The sequence below is a fragment of the Carcharodon carcharias genome, chromosome 3 (genome assembly GCF_017639515.1).
Source record: "Carcharodon carcharias isolate sCarCar2 chromosome 3, sCarCar2.pri, whole genome shotgun sequence".
Classification (NCBI taxonomy): Eukaryota; Metazoa; Chordata; class Chondrichthyes; order Lamniformes; family Lamnidae; genus Carcharodon; species Carcharodon carcharias.
In genome coordinates this window covers 36,378,912-36,402,289 of record NC_054469.1, presented here as the reverse complement: position 1 = coordinate 36,402,289, position 23,378 = coordinate 36,378,912, and the positions used below count along the sequence as shown (strand labels likewise).

Sequence of the window (23,378 nt, the reverse complement as noted above, 5' to 3'; positions counted from 1 at the left end):
TGCCCTTGTCCTTCGAGAAGATAGCAGTTGTGGGTTTGGAAAGTGCTGTCTAAGAAGCCTTGGTGAGTTTCTGCAGTGCACCTTGTAGATGGTAGACACTGCTGCCACTGTGTGTCAATGGTGGAGGGAGTGAACGTTTGTGGAATGGGTGCCAATCAAGCGGTATGCTTTGTCTTGGATGGTGTCAAGCTTCTCAAGTGTTATTGGAGCTGCAATCATCTAGACAAGTGGAGAGTATTCCATCGCACTCCTGTCTTGTGCCTTGTAGAGATGATGGCCAGGCTTTGGGGAGTCAGGAGATGAGTATTTTAATTTCACCTTAGAGCAAAATTACAACTTTTTTACGTGAGTTTTGTCATAATTTGGAACACACTGCGCATGCTCCAGTTGACAAAAATACTGGTTTAAGGAGCTCCCTTTTGATGATTTAATCCATCAACTGGAAGTGAGGAGCCCTCGAACTCCGATTGCACACTCCAGGGTCCAGGGAACCTCGTCCAGCGTCTGTGACGTCAGAGGAAAGATCGCTTCTCGGTCTTTTGGCTGAAGATCATGCGCGTGTCAGAGGGAAGACTGAACGTGATGACATAACACCACGCAGGCGTGCGCGTGGCGGCGGCGGCGGTTGATGGGCGGGGTGGGCGGGTGAGGGATGACAGGCAGAGGGGGAGGGGACAGAGCCGTCAGTGGCTGACAGGAGGAGCGCGGCGGAGGCTCGGAACCTCAGAAATACCGAGGTTGTCATCGCATCCGAGTTCAGTCAGGAGGAGCCCGGCGACTAGGCCGGAGAGCAGGGCAGCAGAGATGCGCGAACGAACGGCATCGGAGTCGGCGGCAGCGGGCGACGGGGATCGGAAAGCCAGTCTGGCCGAGGAGCTGGAGAGGGAGCCGCCGCCGCCGCCGATGATCAGCGTGGACATCGCCGGTATTCTGTTGCAGTTCTCCAAGACTTTTGTCATCATCTTCCCGGTTTACGTGCTCGGCTACCTGGGGCTGAGCTTCAGCTGGGTCCTCATCGGGCTGCTCGTCTTCTTCTGGTGGCGGAGGAACCGGGGCAACAAGCGCTCCCGCCTGTTCCGGGCGCTGGCATTCCTGGAGCACGAAGAATTGAATCTGCGGGAAAACATCCAGAGCACCGACCTCCCGGCCTGGGTGCGTATGAAGACTGCCTCCTCCCTCTCTTTACTCGCCCTAGTTTATTTCATTTGCCTCTCCAAAGGTCACACCTGTGACACTAAAACATTTCGCCCAAACTCTTCTCCCCTCCAAAAAATGCTCTGATTCCCCCCCCCCACCCTCCAACCTTTCATTTAAAAATGGGAATAGAGTCAAAATATGATGCATTTTATGCTTTAGAAGTTCTTTGCACTTGTGGAGCTCGTAATTCAAGTCTGCACATATCTTGTCAGCTCAATTCTGTTGCGAGTGACTTTGTCTTTTTAAGTTGTCTTATTGTATTGATTATCTTGATTGTAGCGTGGACTGCGTCAAGAGGCTGTTGGGATAGCGCCGGTAGCACAGAACTGGCATTGTGTGTGAGGCACCTGTTCCTGTGTTTTACTGTGTTCCTGGTAAATCCGGCTGTCGACTCAAATTTGCATATCAAGGATTTTTTTTTTAAAGCGGAACTGCCCGCATTTGGGATCATCTCTTGTGCAACGTGTTGCATTCTGCTCTTCACACTGATCTTTTGTAAACGATTATTAGGGCACACTTGATGCTTTTGCAGTTGTGTTTCTGACAGTTCCTTGACAAATAATGCGTCACCCCCTCCTGGGGGTGCTGGATATCACGAAGTTGATTATTTTGTAGCTAGTAGGATGCCTCCTAGCTGCTAGGCATAATGTTGAGGACGTGTGACAAATTGTTAACCGTTTTGGTTTTTTCCCCCTTTGACCTTTCGCATTCTTACCCTCCAAAGATAAACATCTGGGAAGTGAGAACTTGGGTTGGAGCCTGGCGTTTTTCTGTTTTTTCAGCCTTCTCCAAGACAGTGCCGTTGAAGAGAGTTATTTTCGTTGGGTAACAAGGGGACGTGGTCTGGGGTGGGCAGTTATGTAGCTGATAATTGTGGTAGTAATATTTGTGAAAAATACAGAATGGTGGAAAATAACAACGTGGGTCTTGCAAGTTATTTGTTTTGGAGTTCATGCAGACTTGCTTGTGTACCCATTTTGCATGATTTGTCACTTGCACATTCTGGCTATAATAGTGTTACAGAACACAACTACTTCATCATTTGATGAAGTAAAACTATAATCTTGTTAGCAAAATTGAATTGAAGGAACTAATGGGGCAGTGGCAGTGTGGATACAAAATTGGCTAAGGGACAGAAAGCAGAAAGTCATGGCAAATGGCTGTTTTTCAGATTGAGGAAAGTAGATTGTGTCCGCCACCCCCCCGCCCCCCAGGGGGTTGGTATTAGGTCGTCTGTTTTTTTGGTATACAGCAAGACTTGCATATACAAGACAGAATTCGAAAGTTTGCAGATGATGCACAAAAAAATGTAGGAAACAGTGAGGGGCTAAATATGAGATTTCAGGAGAATGTAGACTAATGAAATGGAAAAACACATGGCAGCTGAAATTTAATGCAGAGAAATATGCTGATGCATTTTGGTAGGAAGAATGAGGACAGGCAATGTAAACTAAATGGCACACATTTTAACGGAATGCAAGGATAGAATGAGCTGGGGCTTTACTTGCACGAGCCTTTGAAGGTGGCGGACAACTTCAGAAGCTGTTACTAAAGCAGAGGGACCCTTAGCTTTGTAAATTGATGCATGGAGCACAAAAGCAGGGAAATTATGCAATACCTATGTAAATAACTGGAGTATTGGGACCAATTCCGGAAGCTGCACTTTAGGAAAGATGCTAAGGCTTTTGAGAATGTGCAGAGGATAACTAGAGGGGTAGCAGTGAAAATGGGACAATTACATGGAAAGACCTAGAGAAGTTGGCTTTGTTCTCCTTGGACCAGAGAAGTTTAAAGTTGATAGTGTTCAACATCATGAAGGATTTGATAGAGTAAATAACGGGAAACTATTTACAGTGGCAGAAGGGTTGGTAACCAGAGGACATAGATTCATGTCAATTGCCAAAAGAATCAGAGACAGGATGAGGTGGATTTATTTTTGTGAATCAAGTTATGATCTGAAATGCCTTGCTTGTGAGGATGATGGAAGCAAATTTGATAATTGTTTTCAAAAAGGAATTAGATAAATACTTGAAGGTGAAAATTTGCAGTGCTATGGAGGAAGGGCCAAGGGTGCGGGACTAATTCAGCAGCTCTTTCAAGGAGTTGGCATGGACAGTGCAAGTGAAAATGGAAGACGGCAATGCCTCTAATCAGTTGGGGCAGTACTTTTTTCTGGTAAATTTTTAATTTACGCAAATGTACCTTTTACATCTGTCACAAAGTTTGGAGATTTATGAAAGTAACACTCTGCTATGTGCGCAGAGATGCTGCTGCATAGGTCTGAACAATGTATGGTCCCTTGGAGCAGATGTTAGTACTGTACATATTTGGGCCATGAACAGTCCGGTTCAAATAACCCAACTTTTGTACATCTTTAGGGTTTGGAATTCAATAGCAACAACAATTGTTCTTTTAAAATTGGTGTAATAAACTTATGCTATTTCTGATGTTTAATTTTGTAAACACTTGAAATGTATTTCTTTAAACAGAACAGAAACCTGGGGAAGCATGCATACAAAATTGCACCCCACAATGAAACTGCGCAGTGTAAGTAATGTGCTATCACCTTTGCTTTTCCTAATTGTGTGAAAGTTTTTGTGCTATTGCTTTGGGTTCAGATGTTTTTTGTCTACCAAGTATTAATATTGTTGATCAACACTAACTGTCTATGAACATTACTTAGTACATTAATAACACCAGCATTGTTTAGGGTGTTATGATATGGCAGGTGGTATTTGTAATGCTGACCAAATCCACAAGGGAAACTTGGCAATGCTATCACAACAATTTTGCAATTTGTATTTATTAGGAGATTATTTGCGCACTGACACTTTTTTTTAGAGATTTTAAAAATTAAAGTAAAACATTTTTTAACAAAAGAACAGAATAAAACACATTCACAAGGTTACAATTACACGGTTACTTAATATTATAACAATTCCCAAAATTCTGAGTTAACCAGACTCCCAACTACACACCCCCTTTAAGGCAACAGTCCAAAATAGATTTTAAATTTATTGAGACAATCCAGCAAGGTTACCACGAACACCCACTCGATAGTGGAATTCCGAAGGCTTTTAATGCAAATTTGGTTACTGGAACATCAGGCTCTTACAAAATGGTCAGAGGCTTTTCCCCAAGTCTGTTTCACACAGTATATTTTTCAGATTTATGGCCACTCCTCATAGCCTTCCAATCCTTCTTTAAATATATTTTCCCTCTTTAATCTATAACTCCCATTGTTCCTTCACGTCTTTGGAATTTACTTTTCCCATAATACAAAAATCTTTTATGTTGTTATTATGGCCAGCACTTTCGGGAAAAATCAATGTCTGCCTTATTTGTCTTGTTAGTTGTAAACATCTTACCATGTCTCTTTGAAAACCAAACACACCTCTCCACTTTTATTAAAGTGCAAATTTAATTTACCCCTTCTGCTGAGACTTTACCCTTGTTCACTCATTAGTATTTCACATGCCCTCTCACACGTAACTCTTGATAATTTCAACCTTGCAGCCTGTCTGCCTCCAATTGAATTATATCAGTCACACAGACAGAACCATCCACACACACATAAACATAAGCCTACTTTACAATACCCCACAGTAATAATATGAAAAATATGATAGGGTGAACCAACCCTGTCATGAAAATAAGTGCCAGATATTACAAGCTCAGTGTACATCTATTATAAATCTCCTTATTGGCGATATGCAGATAAATTATGTTTGGGACCAACTGCTTGGTTAGGCTTGAGACTACTAGTGCATGGGGAAAATAATCTGTGAGCAGTTTCCATATTCTATTGATGCTGCATTAATCTCTCTAGGAATGCAAAAGTGCAAGCTATAATACAACAATAGTAGGCATTTATATAGCACATTTAATGTAGTAAAATGTCCCAAAACATTGGTAACAGTCCTGTGAAACAAATCAAAATTTGACACCAAGTCACATTAGATATTCAGGACAAGGCATCCCAGTTGATTGGCACCCCATTCACCACCTTCAACATCCACTCCCTCGTCCACTGATGCAGAATGGCAGCAATGTCTACTTTCTTCAAAATGCACTGCAGCAACTCACCAAGGCTCCCTTGACAGCATCTTCCAAACCCATGACCTCTACCACCTAGAAGGACAGAGAAGCAGCAATTGCATGCAAACTCCACCACCTTCAAGTTCCCCTCCAAGCCACACAACACCCTGACTTGGAACTATGGGCAGAGTTTTGCCCTTGGTTGGCAGGCGGGCCCCACTGGCTCGGCGATGGGTGGGCAGCTGAACTCCACCGCCGAAGCGGGGCCTGGCACCATTTTGAGTGGGTGGGCCAATTAAGGCCCACCCAGCGGACTGCCCGATGGGAAGTGCTATGCGCTTTCTGTGCGGGGTGGGGGGAGGGATTCCTGAACTGTCAAAGAGCACACTGCTCCCTGAGACTAAGTTGCTGTCTCAGGGAGATTACTGACATTCTAAAAAACTTTAAAAATATAAAATTTATTAACATGTCCCCCTCATGTGACAACGTCATACAAGATGGGATATGTTAATAAGAAGCACATAAACATTATTAAAATTTTTAAAAACGGACATGAAACCTCATCCCGCCAGTGGATGCGGTTTCATGTATTATCAGAAGCCCGCTGGGGCTCCTGGCTTGTCCGCCAACCTTAATGTAGTTAAATGTCCTGCCCGTTTAACCTTAATTATCCTGTCAATGGCCTTAATTGGCCATTGACAGGTTGGCGGGCGGACAGCTGATTTCGCTGTCCGCGCGCCTTCCTCAATATTTAAATGGATCAGGGATGACGTCGGGGGTTCCTCCTGACGTCATCCCACATCATTTTCCCGTCGGTGAGTGGGCCCTGCTCCCAAATCGCCGATGGGAAAATTCAGGCCTATATTGCTGTTCTTTCACTAATGCTGAGTCAAAATCCTGGAACTCCCTTCCTAGCAGTACTGTGGATGGATGTACCTACATCACATGGACTGCAGCGATTCAAGAAGGCAGCTCGCCACCACCTCCTCAAGGGAAATTAGGGATAGGCAATTTAAAAAAGTAACGTGGTCAAAGGAGGCTTAGGTTCTGTCGCGAAGCTATAATATTTTTCATATTATTGTGGTTTATTATAAAGTAGGATTGTGTGTGTGTGTGTTTCTGTGTGCGTTTTAATTGAATTAGAGTCAGGTAGATTGCAAGCTTGATTATTAGAAGAAGCTAGGCGTAAAAGGCACTCGAAATGCTAATGAGTAAACATGGATGAGGTTTTAGCTTGTGGAGTGCGAAGGAAATTTGCATTTTTAGATAAGTGAACGAGTTGTTTGGGTTTCAGTGGGATGGTCGGATGTTTAGAACCAACAAGATAAATAGGGCAAGGTTATTATGTTTATTTTTCCCAAAAGATACTGACCATATTGGCAACATGAAATATTTTTATATTATGGGAAAAGTATCTTTCCAAAAACATATGGAACAATGGAATTAAAGAGAGCAATATATATATATATATATATATATATATGGAAGGAAGGCAATTTTGTGGTTCCATATAAGAACTAAAAGGATTGTGTAGGAGCACCTCCAGCCTTGTTTGCAAAAGTCTGCTGCGCCCAGTAACTAAAATTGGAGAAAAGCTTTAGGAATTCCACTGTTGAGTATGTGTTGTGGTAAACAGGCTGGCTTGCTATTTAAATTAAAGATCTGTTTTGGACTGTTGCCTTGGAAAAGAGGTGTGTAGTTGGGAGTCAAGATAATTAGGAATTTTGGGTTTTGTTACAATAAGTAACTAATCTTATTGCTTGAAATATTTTATTTTGTTAATAAATGTTTTGATTTAGTTTTAAAATCTCTAAAGGTGTTAGTGGATTTGTTACTTCTGAATTCAGTGTCAAAGTCTTCTCATAATAAATAGAAATTGCAAAACTGTTGTGATAGCGTGGCCAAGTTTCTCTTGCGGATTTGGTCCGCCTGGCACACATCATCTGCCACGTCATAACAATTCTGTAACTTTGATTTATGTGTTATAAATGTAACTGCAGTCTGAAGGCGATCTATTTACACCTCTGTAACAGTGTCCTGTTCTGTTTCTTTCCCAGCTGTTGAAACCATGCCATTGTTACCTCCAGACTTGACAATTCCAATGCTGTCCTGGCCATCTTCTACCATCCTTAAACTTGAGCTTATCCAAAATTCTGCCATCTGTATTCTAGCTCACACAAAGTCCCATTCACCTATCAACCTTGTACATGTAGATCTACATTAGCTCCAGGTCCAGCAATGATGCAATTTTAAAAATCCCATCCTGGTTTTCAAATCCCTTCATGGCCTTGTTGCTCCCCATCCCTGTAATCTCCTCCAACTTGATAAGCCTCCCAGATATCTACACTTCTCTAATTCTGACCAATTGCTCCACCATTGACAGCCATGCCTTCACTGCCAAGGCCAAAGTTCTGGAATTCTCTCCTCAAACCTCTCTCTCCTCCTTTAAGATGCTTCTTTAAACCCTACCTCTATGACCAAGCTGCTGTTACTTACTCCTTAAGTGGCTCCATGCCACATTTTGTTTGTTAATACTCCTGCGAAGGTGTCTTTGGAAATTTTACAATATTAAAGGCGCTATATGAATACAAGTTGCTTTTGTTGAATGGTTACATTGAAAGCATTTTAAATACATTTTTTGTAGTTTGATAAAAGCCACACACTACTCTAATCCAATAAGGTATCCTGTGATTCTGTGGTGTTGACTTTGACCAGTTTTAATTGAATGTGCTTCGTGACCCTTATTTCTGATATTACAACAGAATGTGTAGCTTCGCTTGCTGTCTTGAAACATCCTGATTTGTAACTTTATGGAGATGTAAGATTAAATCATTGGGAAGAAACTAGTGAGACTTTTTTAAATTTAAGAACATTGTTATTTTTTACTTTTGTAGTAGAATCATTTGATTATGTGTTTGGCAGGATTGCAATTTTATTTTTTATAAAAACACCTGTATAGTATATCTTCCTTGATGTAGCTGCGGTTTTGAATTTTGGCAAGTTGAACAACATTGTGATTCCATCTACCTGCAAACTGGTTCCGCTTCTCACACAACACAACAGTGTATCTGTCAATTCTGCTTATTACTCAACTAGCCATTGAGATTTCCAGTGTGGAAGCGGAAGTCGCCATTTTCTGTATTGTGTGAATTAGAACAGGTAACTGGGAAGCAGTTAATTTGGAAACAGAAGTTTGCTTTTTGTGACCTGATCAATGCGTCAAGGCTTCCCGATGCCCAAACTAGATCTTTTACAATAAACATAAGTAAAGAGTTGCATTCATACGAACTAGGAGTGGGAGTAGGCCATTCGGTCCTTCAAGCTTGCTCCACCATTCAAGAAGATCATGGCTGAACTGATTGTAACCTCCTGCCTAACCCCGCCCCCAATAACCTTTCACCCCCTTGTCAATCAAGAATCTATCTAGCTCTGCCTTAAAAATATTCAAAGATCCTGCTTCCACTGCTTTTTGAGGAAGAGCGTTCCAAAGACTCACGGCCCTCTTGAGAGAAAACAATTTCTCCTTATCTCCGTCTTAAATGAGCGACCCCTTATTTTTAAACTGTGACCCCTGGTTCTAGATTCTCTCACAAGAGGAAATATCTTCTCCACATCCACTCTGTTAAGACCCCTCAGAATCATAAAAGTTTAGATCAAGTCATCTCTTACTCTAAACTCCAGTGGATACAAGCTGTCCAACCTTTCCTCATAATGCAACATGCCCATTCCATTTGCTATTACTCTAGCAAATCTTCTCTGAACTGTTTCCTTAAAGAAAGAGGCCAATACTGTACACAATACTCCAGATGTGGTCTCACCAGTGCCTGTACAACTGAAGCATAACCTCCCTACTTTTGTATTCAATTCCCCTTGCAATGAACAATAATATTCTATTAACTTTCCAAATTATTTGCTGTACTTGCATACTAGCCTTTTGTGATTCATGCACCAGGACACCCAGATCTCTCTGAATCTCAGAGCTCTGCAGTCTCTCACTATTTAGATAATATGCTTCTTTTTTATTCTTCCTGCCAAATTGGACAATTTCACATTTACCCACATTATACTCCATTTTGCCAGGCCTTTGCACTCACTTAACCTATCCATGTCACTTTGTAGCCTCCTTACATCCTCTTCATAACTTACTTTCACACCTATCTTTGTGTCGTCGGCAAATTTAGTAACCATACCATCTGTCCCTTCATCCAAGTCATTTGTATAATTTGTAAAAAATCGAAGCCCAGTATTGATCCCTGTGGTACACCACTTGTTACATCCCAACAACCAGAAAAAAAAAACATTTATGGCTACCCACTATTTCCTGTTAGTTAGCCAATCTCCTATTCATGCCAATATGTTGCCTCCTACATCATGAGCTTTTATTTTCCGCAGTAACCTGTGATGTAGCACCTTATCAAATACCTTCTGGATATATAAGTACAGTACATCCACTGGTTCCTCTTTATCCACAGCACATGTGACTCCTTCAAAGAACTCCAATAAATTGGTTAAATATGAATTCCCTTTTGCTGAACCATGTTGACTCTGCTTGATTGCCTTAAATTTTCCAAGCGCCCTGCTATAACATCTTTAGTAATAGTTTCTAACATTTTCCCTATGACAGCTAACTGGCCTGTAGTTTCCTGTTTTCTCTCTCCTTCCCTTTTTGAATAAAGGAGTTACATTTGCTATTTTCCAATCTAATGGAACCTTCCCTGAATCTAGGGAATTTTGGAATATTAAAACCAATGCATCAAATATTTCACTAACCACTTCTTTCAAGGTCCAAGGATTAAGTCCATCAGGACCTGGGGATTTGTCAACCCATTGCTCCAACAATTTGCTCAATACCGCTTCTCTGGTGATTGTAATTTTCCTGAGTTCCTCCCTCCATTCCATTTCCTGATTTACAACTATTTCTAGGATGTTACTTGTATCCTCTATAGTGAAAATCGATGCAAAAATACCTTTTCAATCATCTACCATCTCCTTAATTTACATTATTAATTCCTCAGACTCATTTTCTATAGGACCAGTGCTCACTTTAGCTCTTTTCTTATTTAAATATCCAAAGAAACTCTTACTATCCATCTTTATATTTCCATTAGTTTTCTCTTGTCCTCAAAGTTTTCCCTCCTTATTAATATTTGTCATTATTTGCTGAACTTTTATATTCTGTCAAATATTCTGACCTGCTACCCATCTTTGCTCAATTGTATGCTTTTTCTTTAGGTTTGATGCTGTCTTTAGCTTTTTTAGATAACCATGGATGGTGGGTTCATCCCATGGAAATTTTCTTTCTCATTGAAATGTATATATTCTGAAATATCCCTTTAAATGTCTGCCACTGCATCTCTATGGACCTATCCCTTAATCTCATTTGCCAGTTCATTCGAGCTAGATCTGTTTTCATGCTGTCATAATTGCCCTTATTTAAGTTTAAAAAACTACTCCTGGACCAATTCTTCGCTCCCTCAAACTGAATGTAAATTTCAATTGTATGATTGTTGCTACTTAGGGGTGCCTTCACTGAAGTTATCAATTAATCCCATCTCGTTGCACAGTACCAAGTTGGTATAGCATTCTCTCTGGTTGGCTCCAGAACGTGATGTTCCAAGAAGCCATCCCGAAAACATTCTATGAACTCCTCATCTGGGCTACCTTTGCCCATCTGATTTTTCCAGTCTATCTGTAGATTAAAATCCCCCCATGATTATCGCTGTACCTTTCTGACAAGCACCTAATATCTCTTCCTTTATACTCTGTCATACCATATAGCTACAATTAGGGGTTCCTCCTAACATTCTACATCAAATCTCCTCAAAAATGGGTCATGAATGGACAATAACAAAACTGAATTGCATTCTCTAGCACCTTCAGTTATTTAGAAATAAATGGATGGAGATCTGTTTAGCTTGTCTCATCACTTCAAACTCTGCCTGCAGATCAGCAACATTCAAAAAGTGAGGCAGGATTTGTTGGAGAATACAGTATACTGTGGAAAATCTTTAAATTGACTGTTAGTACGTCAAGCCCCATCCTTCTCTTACGCAATGTTCTCATATGCGCTTCAAAGAGGAGAACATAAATTGACTGGACAAATGGGCAGACGCATGACGGATGAAATTTAATGCAAAGCATGTAGTGATTCTTTTGATAAGGAAAATGAGGAGAGGACTAGAAAGTAGTGGAGGTTTAAAGGGGCTTCAGAAACAGGGAGACCTGGCATGGACGTGCACAAGACTTTGAGGGTGGCAGGCCAAGTTCAGAAGGTTATTTTCTTTTAAAAGAACATGCAGGATCCTTGGCTACATAAAAAGAGGCAGAAGGTCCAAAAAAAAGGAAGATCCGCAAAATCTATGTAAGTCAATGGTGAAGTCCCAACTGCTGTATTTTGACTAATTCTGCACCACACCTTAGGAAGGATGTCAAGTCCTCAGAGGGTACAGAAGCAATTTACTAGAATGATGAGAGAGATGAAAGACTTGAATTATGTGGCGATTCTTGAGAAACTCTTGAAAGCAGAGAACATTAAGGGGAGATTTGATAGAGGCCATCAGAATTATGAATTACTTTGATGGAGTAAATAAGGAGAAACTATTTTCAGTAACTGAAGCCTCAGTAATCAGAGGACACAAATTTAAGGCATAAGAACAAGAGGCAACAAAAAGAATATGTAGCACCAGGCATACTTAAAAATGAAGTGTCAACCTGGTGAAGCTATAAGGCAGGACTACTTGTGTGCCAAATGGCATAAGCAGCAAGTGATAGACAGAGCTAAGCAGCCCCACAACCAACAGATCAGATCTAAGCTTTGCAGTCCTGCTGCATCCAGTCATGAATGATGGTGGACAATTTAAAAACTCACTGGAGGAGGAGGCGCCACAAATACCCCCATTCTCAATGATGGAGGAGCCTAGCACATCAGTGCAAAAGGTAAGGCTGAAGCATTCACAACAATCTTCAGCCAGAAGTGCCAAGTGGATGATCCATCTCAGCTTCCTCTGGAAGTCCCCAGCATCACAGGTGCCAGTCTTTAGCCAATTCGATTCACTCCACTTGATATCAAGAAACAGCTAAAGGCACTGGATACTGCAAAGGTTATGGGCCCTGACAATTCTGGCAATAGTACTGAAGACTTGTGCTCCAGAACTTGCCACGCCCCTAGCCAAGCTGTTCCAGTACAGCTACGACAGTGGCATCTACCCAGCTATATGGAAAATTGTCCAAGTATGTCCTGCACACACACAGCAGGACCACTCCAACCCGGCCAATTACTGCCCCATCGATCTACTCTCGATCAGTAGTAAAGTAATGGAAGGGGTCATCAAGAGTGCTATCAAGCGGCACTTGCTTAGCAATAACCTGCTCACTGACGCCAAGTTTGGGTTCTGCCAGGGCCACTTAGCTTCCTGACCTCAAACAAGGCAGGTCTTGGTTCAAACATGGACAAATGAGCTGAACTCGTGAGGTGAGAGTGACTGTCCTTGACATCAAGGCCGCATTTGACCGAGTGTGATATCAAGGAGCCCTAGCAAAACTGGAGTCAGTGGGAATTGTGGGAGAAAACTCTCTGCTGGTTGAAGTCATACCTAGCACAAAGGAAGATGTTGTCGGAGGTCAGTCACATCGGCTCCAGAACATCACTGCAGAAGTTCCTCAGGGTAGTGTCCTTGGCCCAACCATCTTCAGCTGTTTCATCAATGACCTTCCTTCCATCATAAGGTCAGAAGTGGGGGTGTTCGCTGATGATTGCACAATGTTCAGCACCATTCACGACTCCTCGGATACTGAAGCAGTCCATGTCCAAATGCAGCAAGACCGGACAATATACAGGCTTGGGGTGACAAGTGGCAAGTAACATTTGCACCACGCAAGTGTTAGGCAATGACCACCTCCAACAAGAGAGAATTCAACCATTGCCCCTTGATGTTCAGTGGCATTACCATCACTGAATCCTCTACGATCAGCATCCTGGGGGTTGCTATTGACCAGAACTGAACTGGACTAGCCATATAAATACTGTGGCTATAAGAGCAGGTCAGAGGCTAGGAATCCTGCGATGAGTAACTCACCTCCTGACTCCCCAAAGCCTTTCTACCATGTACAAGGCACAAGTTGGGAGTGTGATGGAATACTCTCTCCACTTGCCTGGATGAGTGCAGCTCCCTCAACACTGAAGAAGCTTGTCACCATCCAGGACAAAGCAGCCTGCTTGATTAGCACCACATCCACAAGCATTCACTCCCTCCACCGCTGAAGCACATTAGCAACAGTGTGCACTGCTGGAATTCAACAAGGCTCCTTAGACAGCATCTTCAAAACCCAGCAGATAGATGAGAACCCCACCACCTGGATGTTCCCAACCAAATCACTCACTACCCTGACTTGGAAATATATCACCGTTCCTTCACTGTCGGTGGGTCAAAATCCTGGAAATCCCTCCCTAACAGCACTGTGGACCACATGGACTGCAGTGGTTCAAGAAGGCAACTTTCCACCGTCTTCTCAAGGGTAACTACAGATGGACAATAAATGCTGGCCCAGCCAGCAAAGCGCTCATCCTGTCAATGAATTTTAAAAAAAGTTATGATCTGAAAACGTACTGCCTGAAAGGGAAATGAAAGCGGATTCAAAACTAAAGTTCAAAATGAAGTTGGATAATTGCTTAAAGGGCAAAGATTTTATGGGGCTTTCTTTGGGGAAAAAGCAAGGGAGTGTGACTAATTGTATAGCTCTTTCAAACAGCACACAGACATGATTAACCAATACCATACAACAGTTCAGACATGATTCTGTAAATCTGAAGAAGTTTTCATAGTCATCTGTAGGTTAACTGTAAGTCTTTATTGACTTTTTTTAATTAACGGGATGTTGGCTTCGCTGGCTAGGCCAGCATTTATTGCCCATCCCTAGTTGCCCTTGAGAAGGTGGTAATGAGCTGCCTTCTTGAACTGCTGCAGTCCATGTGGTGTAGCTACACCCACAGTGCTGTTAAGAAGGGAGTTCCAGGATTTTGACCCAGCAACAGTGAAGGAACGGCGATATATTTCCAAGTCAGGATGGTAAGCAACTTGGAGGGGAACTTCCAGGTGATGGTGTTCCCATGTATCTGCTGCCCTTGCCCTTTTAGATGGTAGTGGTTGTGGGTTTAGAAGGTGCACTCTAAGAAGCCTTGGTGAACTCCTGCAGTGCATCCTGCAGATGGTCTACACTGCTGCTACTGTGCACTGGTGGTGGAGGGAGTGAATGTTTGTGGATGTGATGCCAATCAAATGGGCTGCTTCGCCCTGGATGGTGTCAAGCTTCTTGAGTGTTGTGGGAACTGCACTCATCCAGGCAAGTGGGGGGTACTCCATCACACTCCTGACTTGTGCATTGTAGATGGTGGACAGGCTTTGGGGAGTCAGGAGGTGAGTCAGTCGTCGCATGATTCCTAGCCTCTGACCTGCTAGTCCAAACTATGTACAAATAGACAGTAAAGATCCATGTTCGGAGCTGTCTCCATCCCAGCTTGTACACATGGCTAAGTCCAAAGCTATACTGACTCCTCATTGTGGGTTATGTGCTCTCTTGCATCATTATGTGGGCTGTCCTGTACTCAGCCTCACATTAACCCCTAATATTTGCCAGACCCATAGGACATTAACAGCCTTCTTATCTGCTGTATCATTTGGTGATTCTATGAATGTGGGTCTTTTGCATAATGTTCAGCAACGGAATCAAGGATTATGGGAAAAAGGCAGGAAAGTGGAGTTGAGGATTATCCGATCAGCTATGAACTCATTGAATGGCAGAGAAGACTCGATGGGCTGAATGGCCTACTTCTATATCTTATGGTCTTTAGGGAGCCGGTGCCATTTGTAGTACTCTCACCACAACCCTGGATAAGATTGCAAACTCAAAACAGACCAGCAATTATATTTTGGATCTTTGCATTTATATGACTCAACTGCTGATTGGTTAAGCTTACCCAGCAATTTGGGGAAGCTATGAAATAAAACATTTTGAAAGAAAATTAGTTCAACTGAAGAAATGCATACCTCACCTAAAATGAGATATAAATGTTGCAGGCTGCTTCATGGAAGGTGGCTCTTTGTGGGGAATCTTTATGCCTTAACTGAGAGTAATCCATTCGGGAATGCTTTTGCAGTATCTTTTCATGACCATCACTGGACAAATAATTCCTTAAAGTCTTGCCAATAAATCAGTACAAATGTCTGGTTTTTGCACTCGGCGGGTCGCCTTGTAAATACTAGCATTCCATTTGTGTTTGAAATTGCTGCCATATGATGTGCTTCCATTTCTGACATTTGCTGTTATACCCAGGGTGTATATTTTGTGGTTTTCATCCAAGTTACTCTGAAATCAAGAGGGTGATTGGGGGATAGTGCTTTGAAACAAAACATTTGAGCACTACTGTGAGCCACTGACTCTGACTCTGGCTGGGATTGTGAATCTTCAGCTTTGACTTTTGGGCTTTGCAATGCTGTTGGCAACCTCAGAGTAAACTTGCCAGATTAACCAAGGCTGGCGGCTGGGACAGCACAAGTTCTTAAAAAATATACCTCCATTTTTTTTTAAAATAGTGACCTACTTGAATATGGGAGACCCAGGTTTTGAAGGCTCTAGACGATAGCAGACTGTAGTCTGAGGGCAGTTGCAGGTTACTAACCCCAATTTGGAAGAGGCCTACGGTTAGCAGTGTGGTAATGGCTGTCAATCAATAACTCTTTAACTATGCCTGCACCGTCTGAATTTCCAGGGAACATGTTATTTGCTTCTCTGCAGAAGGCATGCTGGCTCTCTTATAATGGGACATATAACATCAGTTATACAGACAACTGTCTTCAATATAATGCATCAGCTTTGAATGGTGTGTCAGAAATAATGATTTTTGTGGTAGAATTAATGGTGAGACTAATAATGCTCACTGTTACCAAGGAGTAAATTGGGGAGCAGCTTCCGGCATCTGCACATGACAGTTTGACACACATCGTGCGGTTGCTGTCTTAAGAGGCTTTGCTCCTCCAGAAGCTATGATACACTGGTACCATACCAAAAAACTCATCATTCAATTGCATCAAGATGCGGTACATACATAATAAGTGTCCACTAAACTTGCAAGAGAAAGTTGGAGCTTGTCCATTCAAGTGTAAGTGAATTTTTAATGACTTGATGAACCAAACATCTCTGGCACTGAAAATTTCTAAGTGTAGGGCAATGGATGCAGCTAATATTAAATTTAATTATAATTTATTGGAAAAATGATTATATAATTTCCTGGAAGATAAAATAAACTATTTGGATTATTTTCAGAAAGATGATGCACTTTCTTGTGATCTATAGCCTTCATCACAGGGTTTGGATCGGAGAATTTGTTGCAGCTGTCTGTGTGATTAGTATCAGGTTAGAGCCAAAAACAGCACCTCATGGACACAACACTGTTCAGCAGGATTATTTTGAATTCGGATCCTATGAGCTCATCAAAAAAGAAGCTTTTTTGGGAGACATTGTACCTGCCTGGTCTATGGGCAAACTATTAGCAGCCACCCTGGTGTCTAACAATAAAGCAACTCTTCTTTCCTGATGAAGTCAAAGTCCCAAGAATTATATTAGGAAACACTCAAGTATGTGTCTCTTATGTTGTTGTGAAGTCTCCTGCTTGTACCCAACACTGGACTGGGCTTGTGCAATCTGACAATACAATTGATGTAAACTCCTCTGTACATCAGTTGCAATGCAGTGTCTGGAAGTATCATGCAGAGTAACTATATCGTGTTATTTATCATATTTGCTGGGACCGAAATGATTTAGACTGATTGTGTCACCTTGGTGGTGAGGGATGGAGGGTGATGGGAGAAATGTAGTCTGCTTGGGGTGTAATTCCCTTGCTCTTTAGGTGCTCTGTGTTTACATTAAATATTATGCAAATTTGGACAATCCTCTAGCCTGTTTCTATACTGCAAATTCAATTTAATACTAGTACTTTTTTCATTTTAGCGTGCAATCCCAAGCCACCTTCCACAATTGATTTGTTGCAAGTCCCTGTACCCCGATTGCAAAATGACTTGTGCTTTTTTGTTCTCTGGTTTTGATCAGATGTACAAGGGATCTCAAATATGCTGGTCCACTGTATCACTTGACTGCCCACTATTAATATTAATTTGTGTTGTGCTCCATCAAGTGCACCCACTGGGAACTAGCATGATTCGGTGTTTTATATATGGTTTATATTATACATTCTCTCTTTTTTTCCCCACCCTGGAATTTCTGACTTTAGGCATATATTTTGAACTTAATTTTTATTTTTAAGGTACCAAAAATAAGCTGAAACATAGCCCAAACCTGCATTTGGATAGAGTAACAGGATTTAGAAATCAGTTGCCTGTACTTTCCGAAGCCCCTGATAGCATGGCAGGGGAGTGTGGTAGCATGGCAGGGCAGTGTGGTTGCAGGAAGGATGAAACCCAGAAATCCCAGGGACGCAGAGGTTCTGCAATTTAATAACAAGATAAAGATTGGGGGTTAGTAATGGGCATTGGAACTGCAATTGGGAGGGACAGGGAACCAGGAGAGATCATGGGGCAAAAAGAATATTTTTGGACAAACTTGCAATTGGGAGGGAGCAGGGACAGGGAAGCATCACAGGGGAGAAGGGGCTTGTTGGACCGCTAATCGGGAGGGATTAGGCACTGCGAGAAATTGGAGGGAAGAAAACTTAGTTTCGTAGATTCAGAGTGGGTGGTACAAGGCAGTCAATTGTTACAGAAGATTTGCTTGAGAGGGTGTTGGGAGCGTTTCTGGGTCACAAGCAGTACTCTTAAAAGCACCTACCTGCTTGATTCAACCGTTCGGGCCTCTATTTAACTGCCGGGCTTCCCAAGCCCCGGGAAGTACTGGCAGCCAGCATTGAATAAAATTTGGTACTCAACCACACTCTGGGAGCTGCGTTTACAGATTATTATTAGGTGTATCCCTTTTCCAGCCAATCACAGTGACGCAATGCAACCTGCCACTATTAAAAATGGTGACAAGCATGTACATGTTGGGTTGGGGTAGCATTATGCAATTTTAAATTCCCCTGATGGCCTTTTGCTTATTTGAGGGGTGGTGTAAAGGTGGGGGGGGGTGGGGTTAACATTTTTCCCTGTATTCTTTTTGTGAAGTGCTTAAAAAAATGTGTATATAAATGCACGTTTTAAATAGTGTCTTTCATGACCTTGCAGATGTCCCAAAGCACTTTACAGCCAATGAAGTACTTTTAAAGTGTGGTTACTCTTGTAATAAATGCAGTAGCTAAGCTATGCATAACAAGGTCCCACAATCAGCAATGTGATAATGACCGATAATCATTATGGATTGAGGAATTAAATATTGGCCAGGACACCTGTGAGCGCTGCCCTGCTCTTCAAAATAATGACCTAGGATCTTTTACATCTACCTGAGAGCAGATGGTGTGTCGGTTTAATATCTCATCTGAAAGATGGCACCTCTGGCAGTGCAGCATGCACTGAACTGCCAGCCTAGATTTTTGTTCTCAAGTTGCAAGTGCTGAATGAATATTCTTGATACGGGAGTTTTGCTTTATTTCCACAGTTCTATGAAAGCATATCCTGGTTCAATGTGAATGAAGCTGCTCCAATGTGGTGTTGGGTTTAACTTCCTCCTTCTTTCAATTTATTGTGTCTATAGTGTGTCTGTACTTCCTGAGCTGATAATCCTTGGGCAAATTATTTTAAAGCTTTTGAGGTACAGATCAGTCATGACCTAATTGAATGGCGTAATGGATTTAAGGGGCTGAATGGCCTATTCCTGTTCCTAACGTTTGCAGCTATCCTCGAACAGGATGGTTGGTAAATAGGACAGAACCTATTGTATTTGGACTTATTCCATTGGTGACAAAACAGTAATGGTCATGCCAGCTATTCCAGTTGCCAAGAGTGAAGATTAACAGGTATATGCTCAAGTAGATAACGTGGAAGCCTTTTACTAATCTAGAGTACTGGTGTTCTAATACTGACACCAAACATGTTTTTGCAGTCAAGGCCTTGGGTATAGAGGATACATGCAGAGAGAATAATGAGGTAGAAATAAAACTGGGAAGAGAAAGGAGCCTATTCTGAGCTATCATTCGATCCTATGGAATAAATTGGTGATGAAGCACAAAGATGCATTTATATACAAGTAACGCCGTTCACAACCTCAGGATTCTACAAACAGCCAATGAAGTACTTTAAGGGTAGCCATTGTTAAAATATAGGAAACCCAGCAACCAATTTGCACACACAGCTGCAATCGGATGACCAAGCAACCTGCTTTAATGATGTTGGTTGAGGGTTAAATATTCACAAGGAAGCGAGGAATAACACCCTTGCTCTTGTTCAGAATTATGATATGGGATCTTTTATGTCTATCTGAGAGGGTGGGCATCCAAAAGATAGCACTTCTGGCAGTGCAGTAAATCTCTTGCAGTAATGTCTTATTACTTTACTCTTATGATAGAATAAACCTGTTTGTAAACTTATGTTACTCGTAACTTGCTGGCTAGTCATTGCAGTGTCATAGTAGTAAGTAGGGTTGCTAATGAAGTTTTTGTAATGTTCATGATAATTGAATTGTAAGTTCTTTTGAACTTCCTGATGTGTCAGTCTAGATTTCTGAGTTCAAGATTATAGAGTGGGAGGTGAATGAATAACCTTGCAAAAGGTAGCTGATGGATTTGAAAAACACAATAAGCAAGGACGTTTGTTTATTTTGAGTGAATAAGTTGAATTCCCTTACGAGATTCTCTGAGGAATGTGCTGTAGGAATTATGTACATTGTTCTCGCAGTTTTTCTGTGAAAGCTGCAAAGCAGTGATGTTGACAAGGTTTCACTGTTTACCTGTTGCAGAGGATAGTTTGAAATTGGACCTCTGCTCATCACATTGAAGATTTAGTTGTGCTGGAGATCTGTGACATCCTATGACCAGTACAGGAATGTAGGTGGATTTGTTTAGGTAACAGATCAAGCAGGGAGTATACAAAATTACACTACAAACATAAACTTAACACTTTTACCATCACCCATCAGATTTATTGGTGCTTGCCAGTTAATTAATAAAAAAAAAGGATTTCCCTCATTTCTTGGATAATGCGTTGGCTCCATGAGGTTTTTTGAATAGCTTAGCTGACTGTCAATAGTTTAATAGAGTTAGCTGTTCTTGTCGACAGTGGAGCTTGGACATTAGTGCCCAGAGGAAGGAAAGAGGCAACCAGCTAGAGTCCCAATCATGATTACTATCTAGTAAACCATGCTGGATGTGTATGAGTGTGGTGGTTGGTGTGATCAAGATCAATATTGCTTTGATGCCCTGCTTTTAGATAATCTGAAACTCATGGACAGGGCCTACATATGAATGATACCTACTGGGATGAGCTTAAAGCTCATGGCACTGTACTACTGCAAGGAGTTAATTCTAACTGGAGAAGAGAGAGAACTTTGAAAGTGAAATGAAAAAGCTGAAATTGTTGGCAATTGGGGACAACAACAATTGCATTTATATTGTGGCTTTAAGGTGGAAAGAGAGGAAGACTGAAGGAAATAGGATTCATGTTTGCAAATAGTTCCTGGACTGAAGATAATGTTTTCCTGATTGTGAGTGACTATGAATGAAATTAGTTCATACTTTTTTTAAAATTCCAAACCAAATGCAGCAGGATTGCCTACTGGCAGTTCAAGTTTCCAATTGTCAGCACTCGCAATGGCATAGTACTTGTTTACTCGCAAGCACCATGATAACAGGCTTTCTTTATTTTATGGAAGGCCAAACTTAATTTGATTTTAGTTTTTCCGTTCTGATGGAAAAATTCATGTAGAATATGACCTTTTAAGCAGACCCCAGTTGCTGAAAGGTTGCCAGCAGCAGGCCTCTGCGTGCCCTGACCCTGTAAAAGACAGTCCTGGTGAGATTAATTTGTAGCAATTGGTCTTCCTTTTCATAACTCTGTGACTCTTTCCATTTAATAAAAAGGCTCTTGCACCGTACATGCAGTATAGCTGCCCGATTGTGAATTTTTAGGTTGTTCAGAATGTAATTGGTGCTTCTGCAATTTCCATTGCTTAGAATTTATAATGATACTATCCAGTGTAAACACAGGTGAAATGAGCTTAGGATGGGATTAATAAACAAGTAAAAGCTGCTTTTACATTGTGCTTTATCAGTTTGAAACATTTCAAAGCTCCTTGCACACTGAGTTTTGAGTGCACTAACTGTTATATGGGCAAATCTGAGAGCAATTCTGTACCAGTAACACACCACAAAAAAGGTGTTGATTTATCAGAGGTTAGACGAGGAATATTGGTAGGAAACTGGGAAAACTGCCTGCCTTTCTACAAGTAGTGGCTTAGGAACTTCTGCTGGTTGCATCAGCTTGACAGATGACCGACTGCCACTATTCTTAAATACATGGACCTTATTTTTCTCAATGACCTTCTTATGTGCTATTTCATCAAACATATTCTGAAAATCTATGTAAACCATGCCAATCACAATTTTATGTGTACTCTCCCCCTCTGGACTATAGTTGATATTCTCAAAAAAAGGTATTTTCGGTTCATCAAAGAACACTGACCAGTCCTTTCTTCAAGAAAAGCATTGATAGGCTCCAACAGTTCCACAAACCTATTCAAGTCATTGCTGGTTGACAACCACCTCACAGTGCAGTAGAAAGAGACATTGTCAGGCTTGTCTTCAAGATCCAGCTCTTCAATAAAGTTTTCCTGTTTGAGTCTTCCTGTTTGAGTGAATGAAATTGACAATTTCATAACATTCCCATACTTGAAGTATCTGGCTTGCTAGATGTTCATAATGAATGATGCAGTGAATAGGGAGAAGTTCTGAGAATTTGTGATCACTTTTCAAGAATGTAGTTAGGCCTAATTTTTCCCCACCATTGCAGATGCTCCATCCGTTGCAGCACTGACTGATGAGTTTATCCATTGGTACATTGGCATTTGTCAATGCTGTCAGTGCATTTTTTTATGAGTTGTTTCTTTAGCGCCACAAAGTCCAACGTTTCTTCTTTCACAGTTGCATCTGAGGAAACATAACTAACAAAAATTGCCAGTTGTGGGTTGTCTTGTATGTCTGTGGATTCATCAAGAGCTAAGCTGAATGCTAGAGAATTCAGATTGTTTTGTATTTTGCTTGCAACATCAGAACTAATCTAGGAGATGTACCTCTCCGTAGTGTGGCATGAGATTGGAATTTGTGTTATTAGTCACTGAAGTTTTGTGTTATTTGGATCTAAATCTGCAACAACTTCAGCAATATTCTTCGTACCAAATTCTCTATCTGAGTTGTGGACGTTTACCACAAGTAATATTCCATGACAAGGACCATTGTGTCAGCTTCCTTATTGAATGTTGAAAGTAGTGTCTGCTGGCTATTTAGGGATGATTTTAACAAAGTTAACATGTTTTTCCGTAATTCTGATTTAGGAGGATACTCAGACGTAAGGTTTTCGTGATTCGTTTTGTTAGTTACATTTCAAGTTATTGGCTTTGTAGTGAGTGAGTGATGCATTGAAGATAAGGCACATAGGTTTCCTGCCTTTAACAGTGAATGCAAAATCTTCCTCCTAGCCTGGCTTGAAATTTCTGTTTTCACCTTCATACTTCTGTTTCTTACAATTTAACAATGTCATTTTCATTCACAAGGTTTACACAGGGTTAATACTTAAGTTGCATTAAATAGCATTAGGTTTAAGATTATGAACTGTAAACGCAACTTGTATCCTGAGTGTATCATGAGGGCTTCTAGTCTTCACCTTCGAAGTTCCTGCCTTGGAATTTTCTCCAAAAATTGCTCCAACTCGTTCAGCTGCAGCAGTGACCCACCTTGCAGGGTTTTGATCTTGTCTTCTGCAATTCCTTACCCTTGATTCCCAAGCATCAAATTACAAGCACAATTTCAGCTCCTTGACTGTGCCAAGCAGAATACTAGAAAGATAGAAACTAGGAGCAGGAGTAGGCCATTTGGCCCTTTGAGTCTGCTCCGCCATTCAGTATAATCATGGCTGATCCTCTATCTCAACACCATGCTCCCACTTTCTCGCCATATCCCTTGATGCCCCTAATATCCAAAAAAATGATCAATT

General features: G+C 41.4%; 1 protein-coding gene across 4 annotated transcripts in view; it reads left to right on the top strand.

Annotated features, from left to right (window-relative positions):
• The first annotated feature begins 671 nt into the window (after positions 1-671).
• Positions 672-23,378, top strand: part of esyt2b (extended synaptotagmin-like protein 2b) — a 232,009-nt gene continuing 209,302 nt past the window's right edge. For all 4 annotated transcript variants that reach the window (XM_041184073.1, XM_041184070.1, XM_041184074.1 and 1 more), the window contains exon 1: positions 672-1,152. In XM_041184073.1, the coding sequence (XP_041040007.1) occupies positions 805-1,152 (348 nt within the window). In that variant the 5' untranslated portion in view covers positions 672-804. The remainder of the gene's footprint in view (positions 1,153-23,378) is intronic.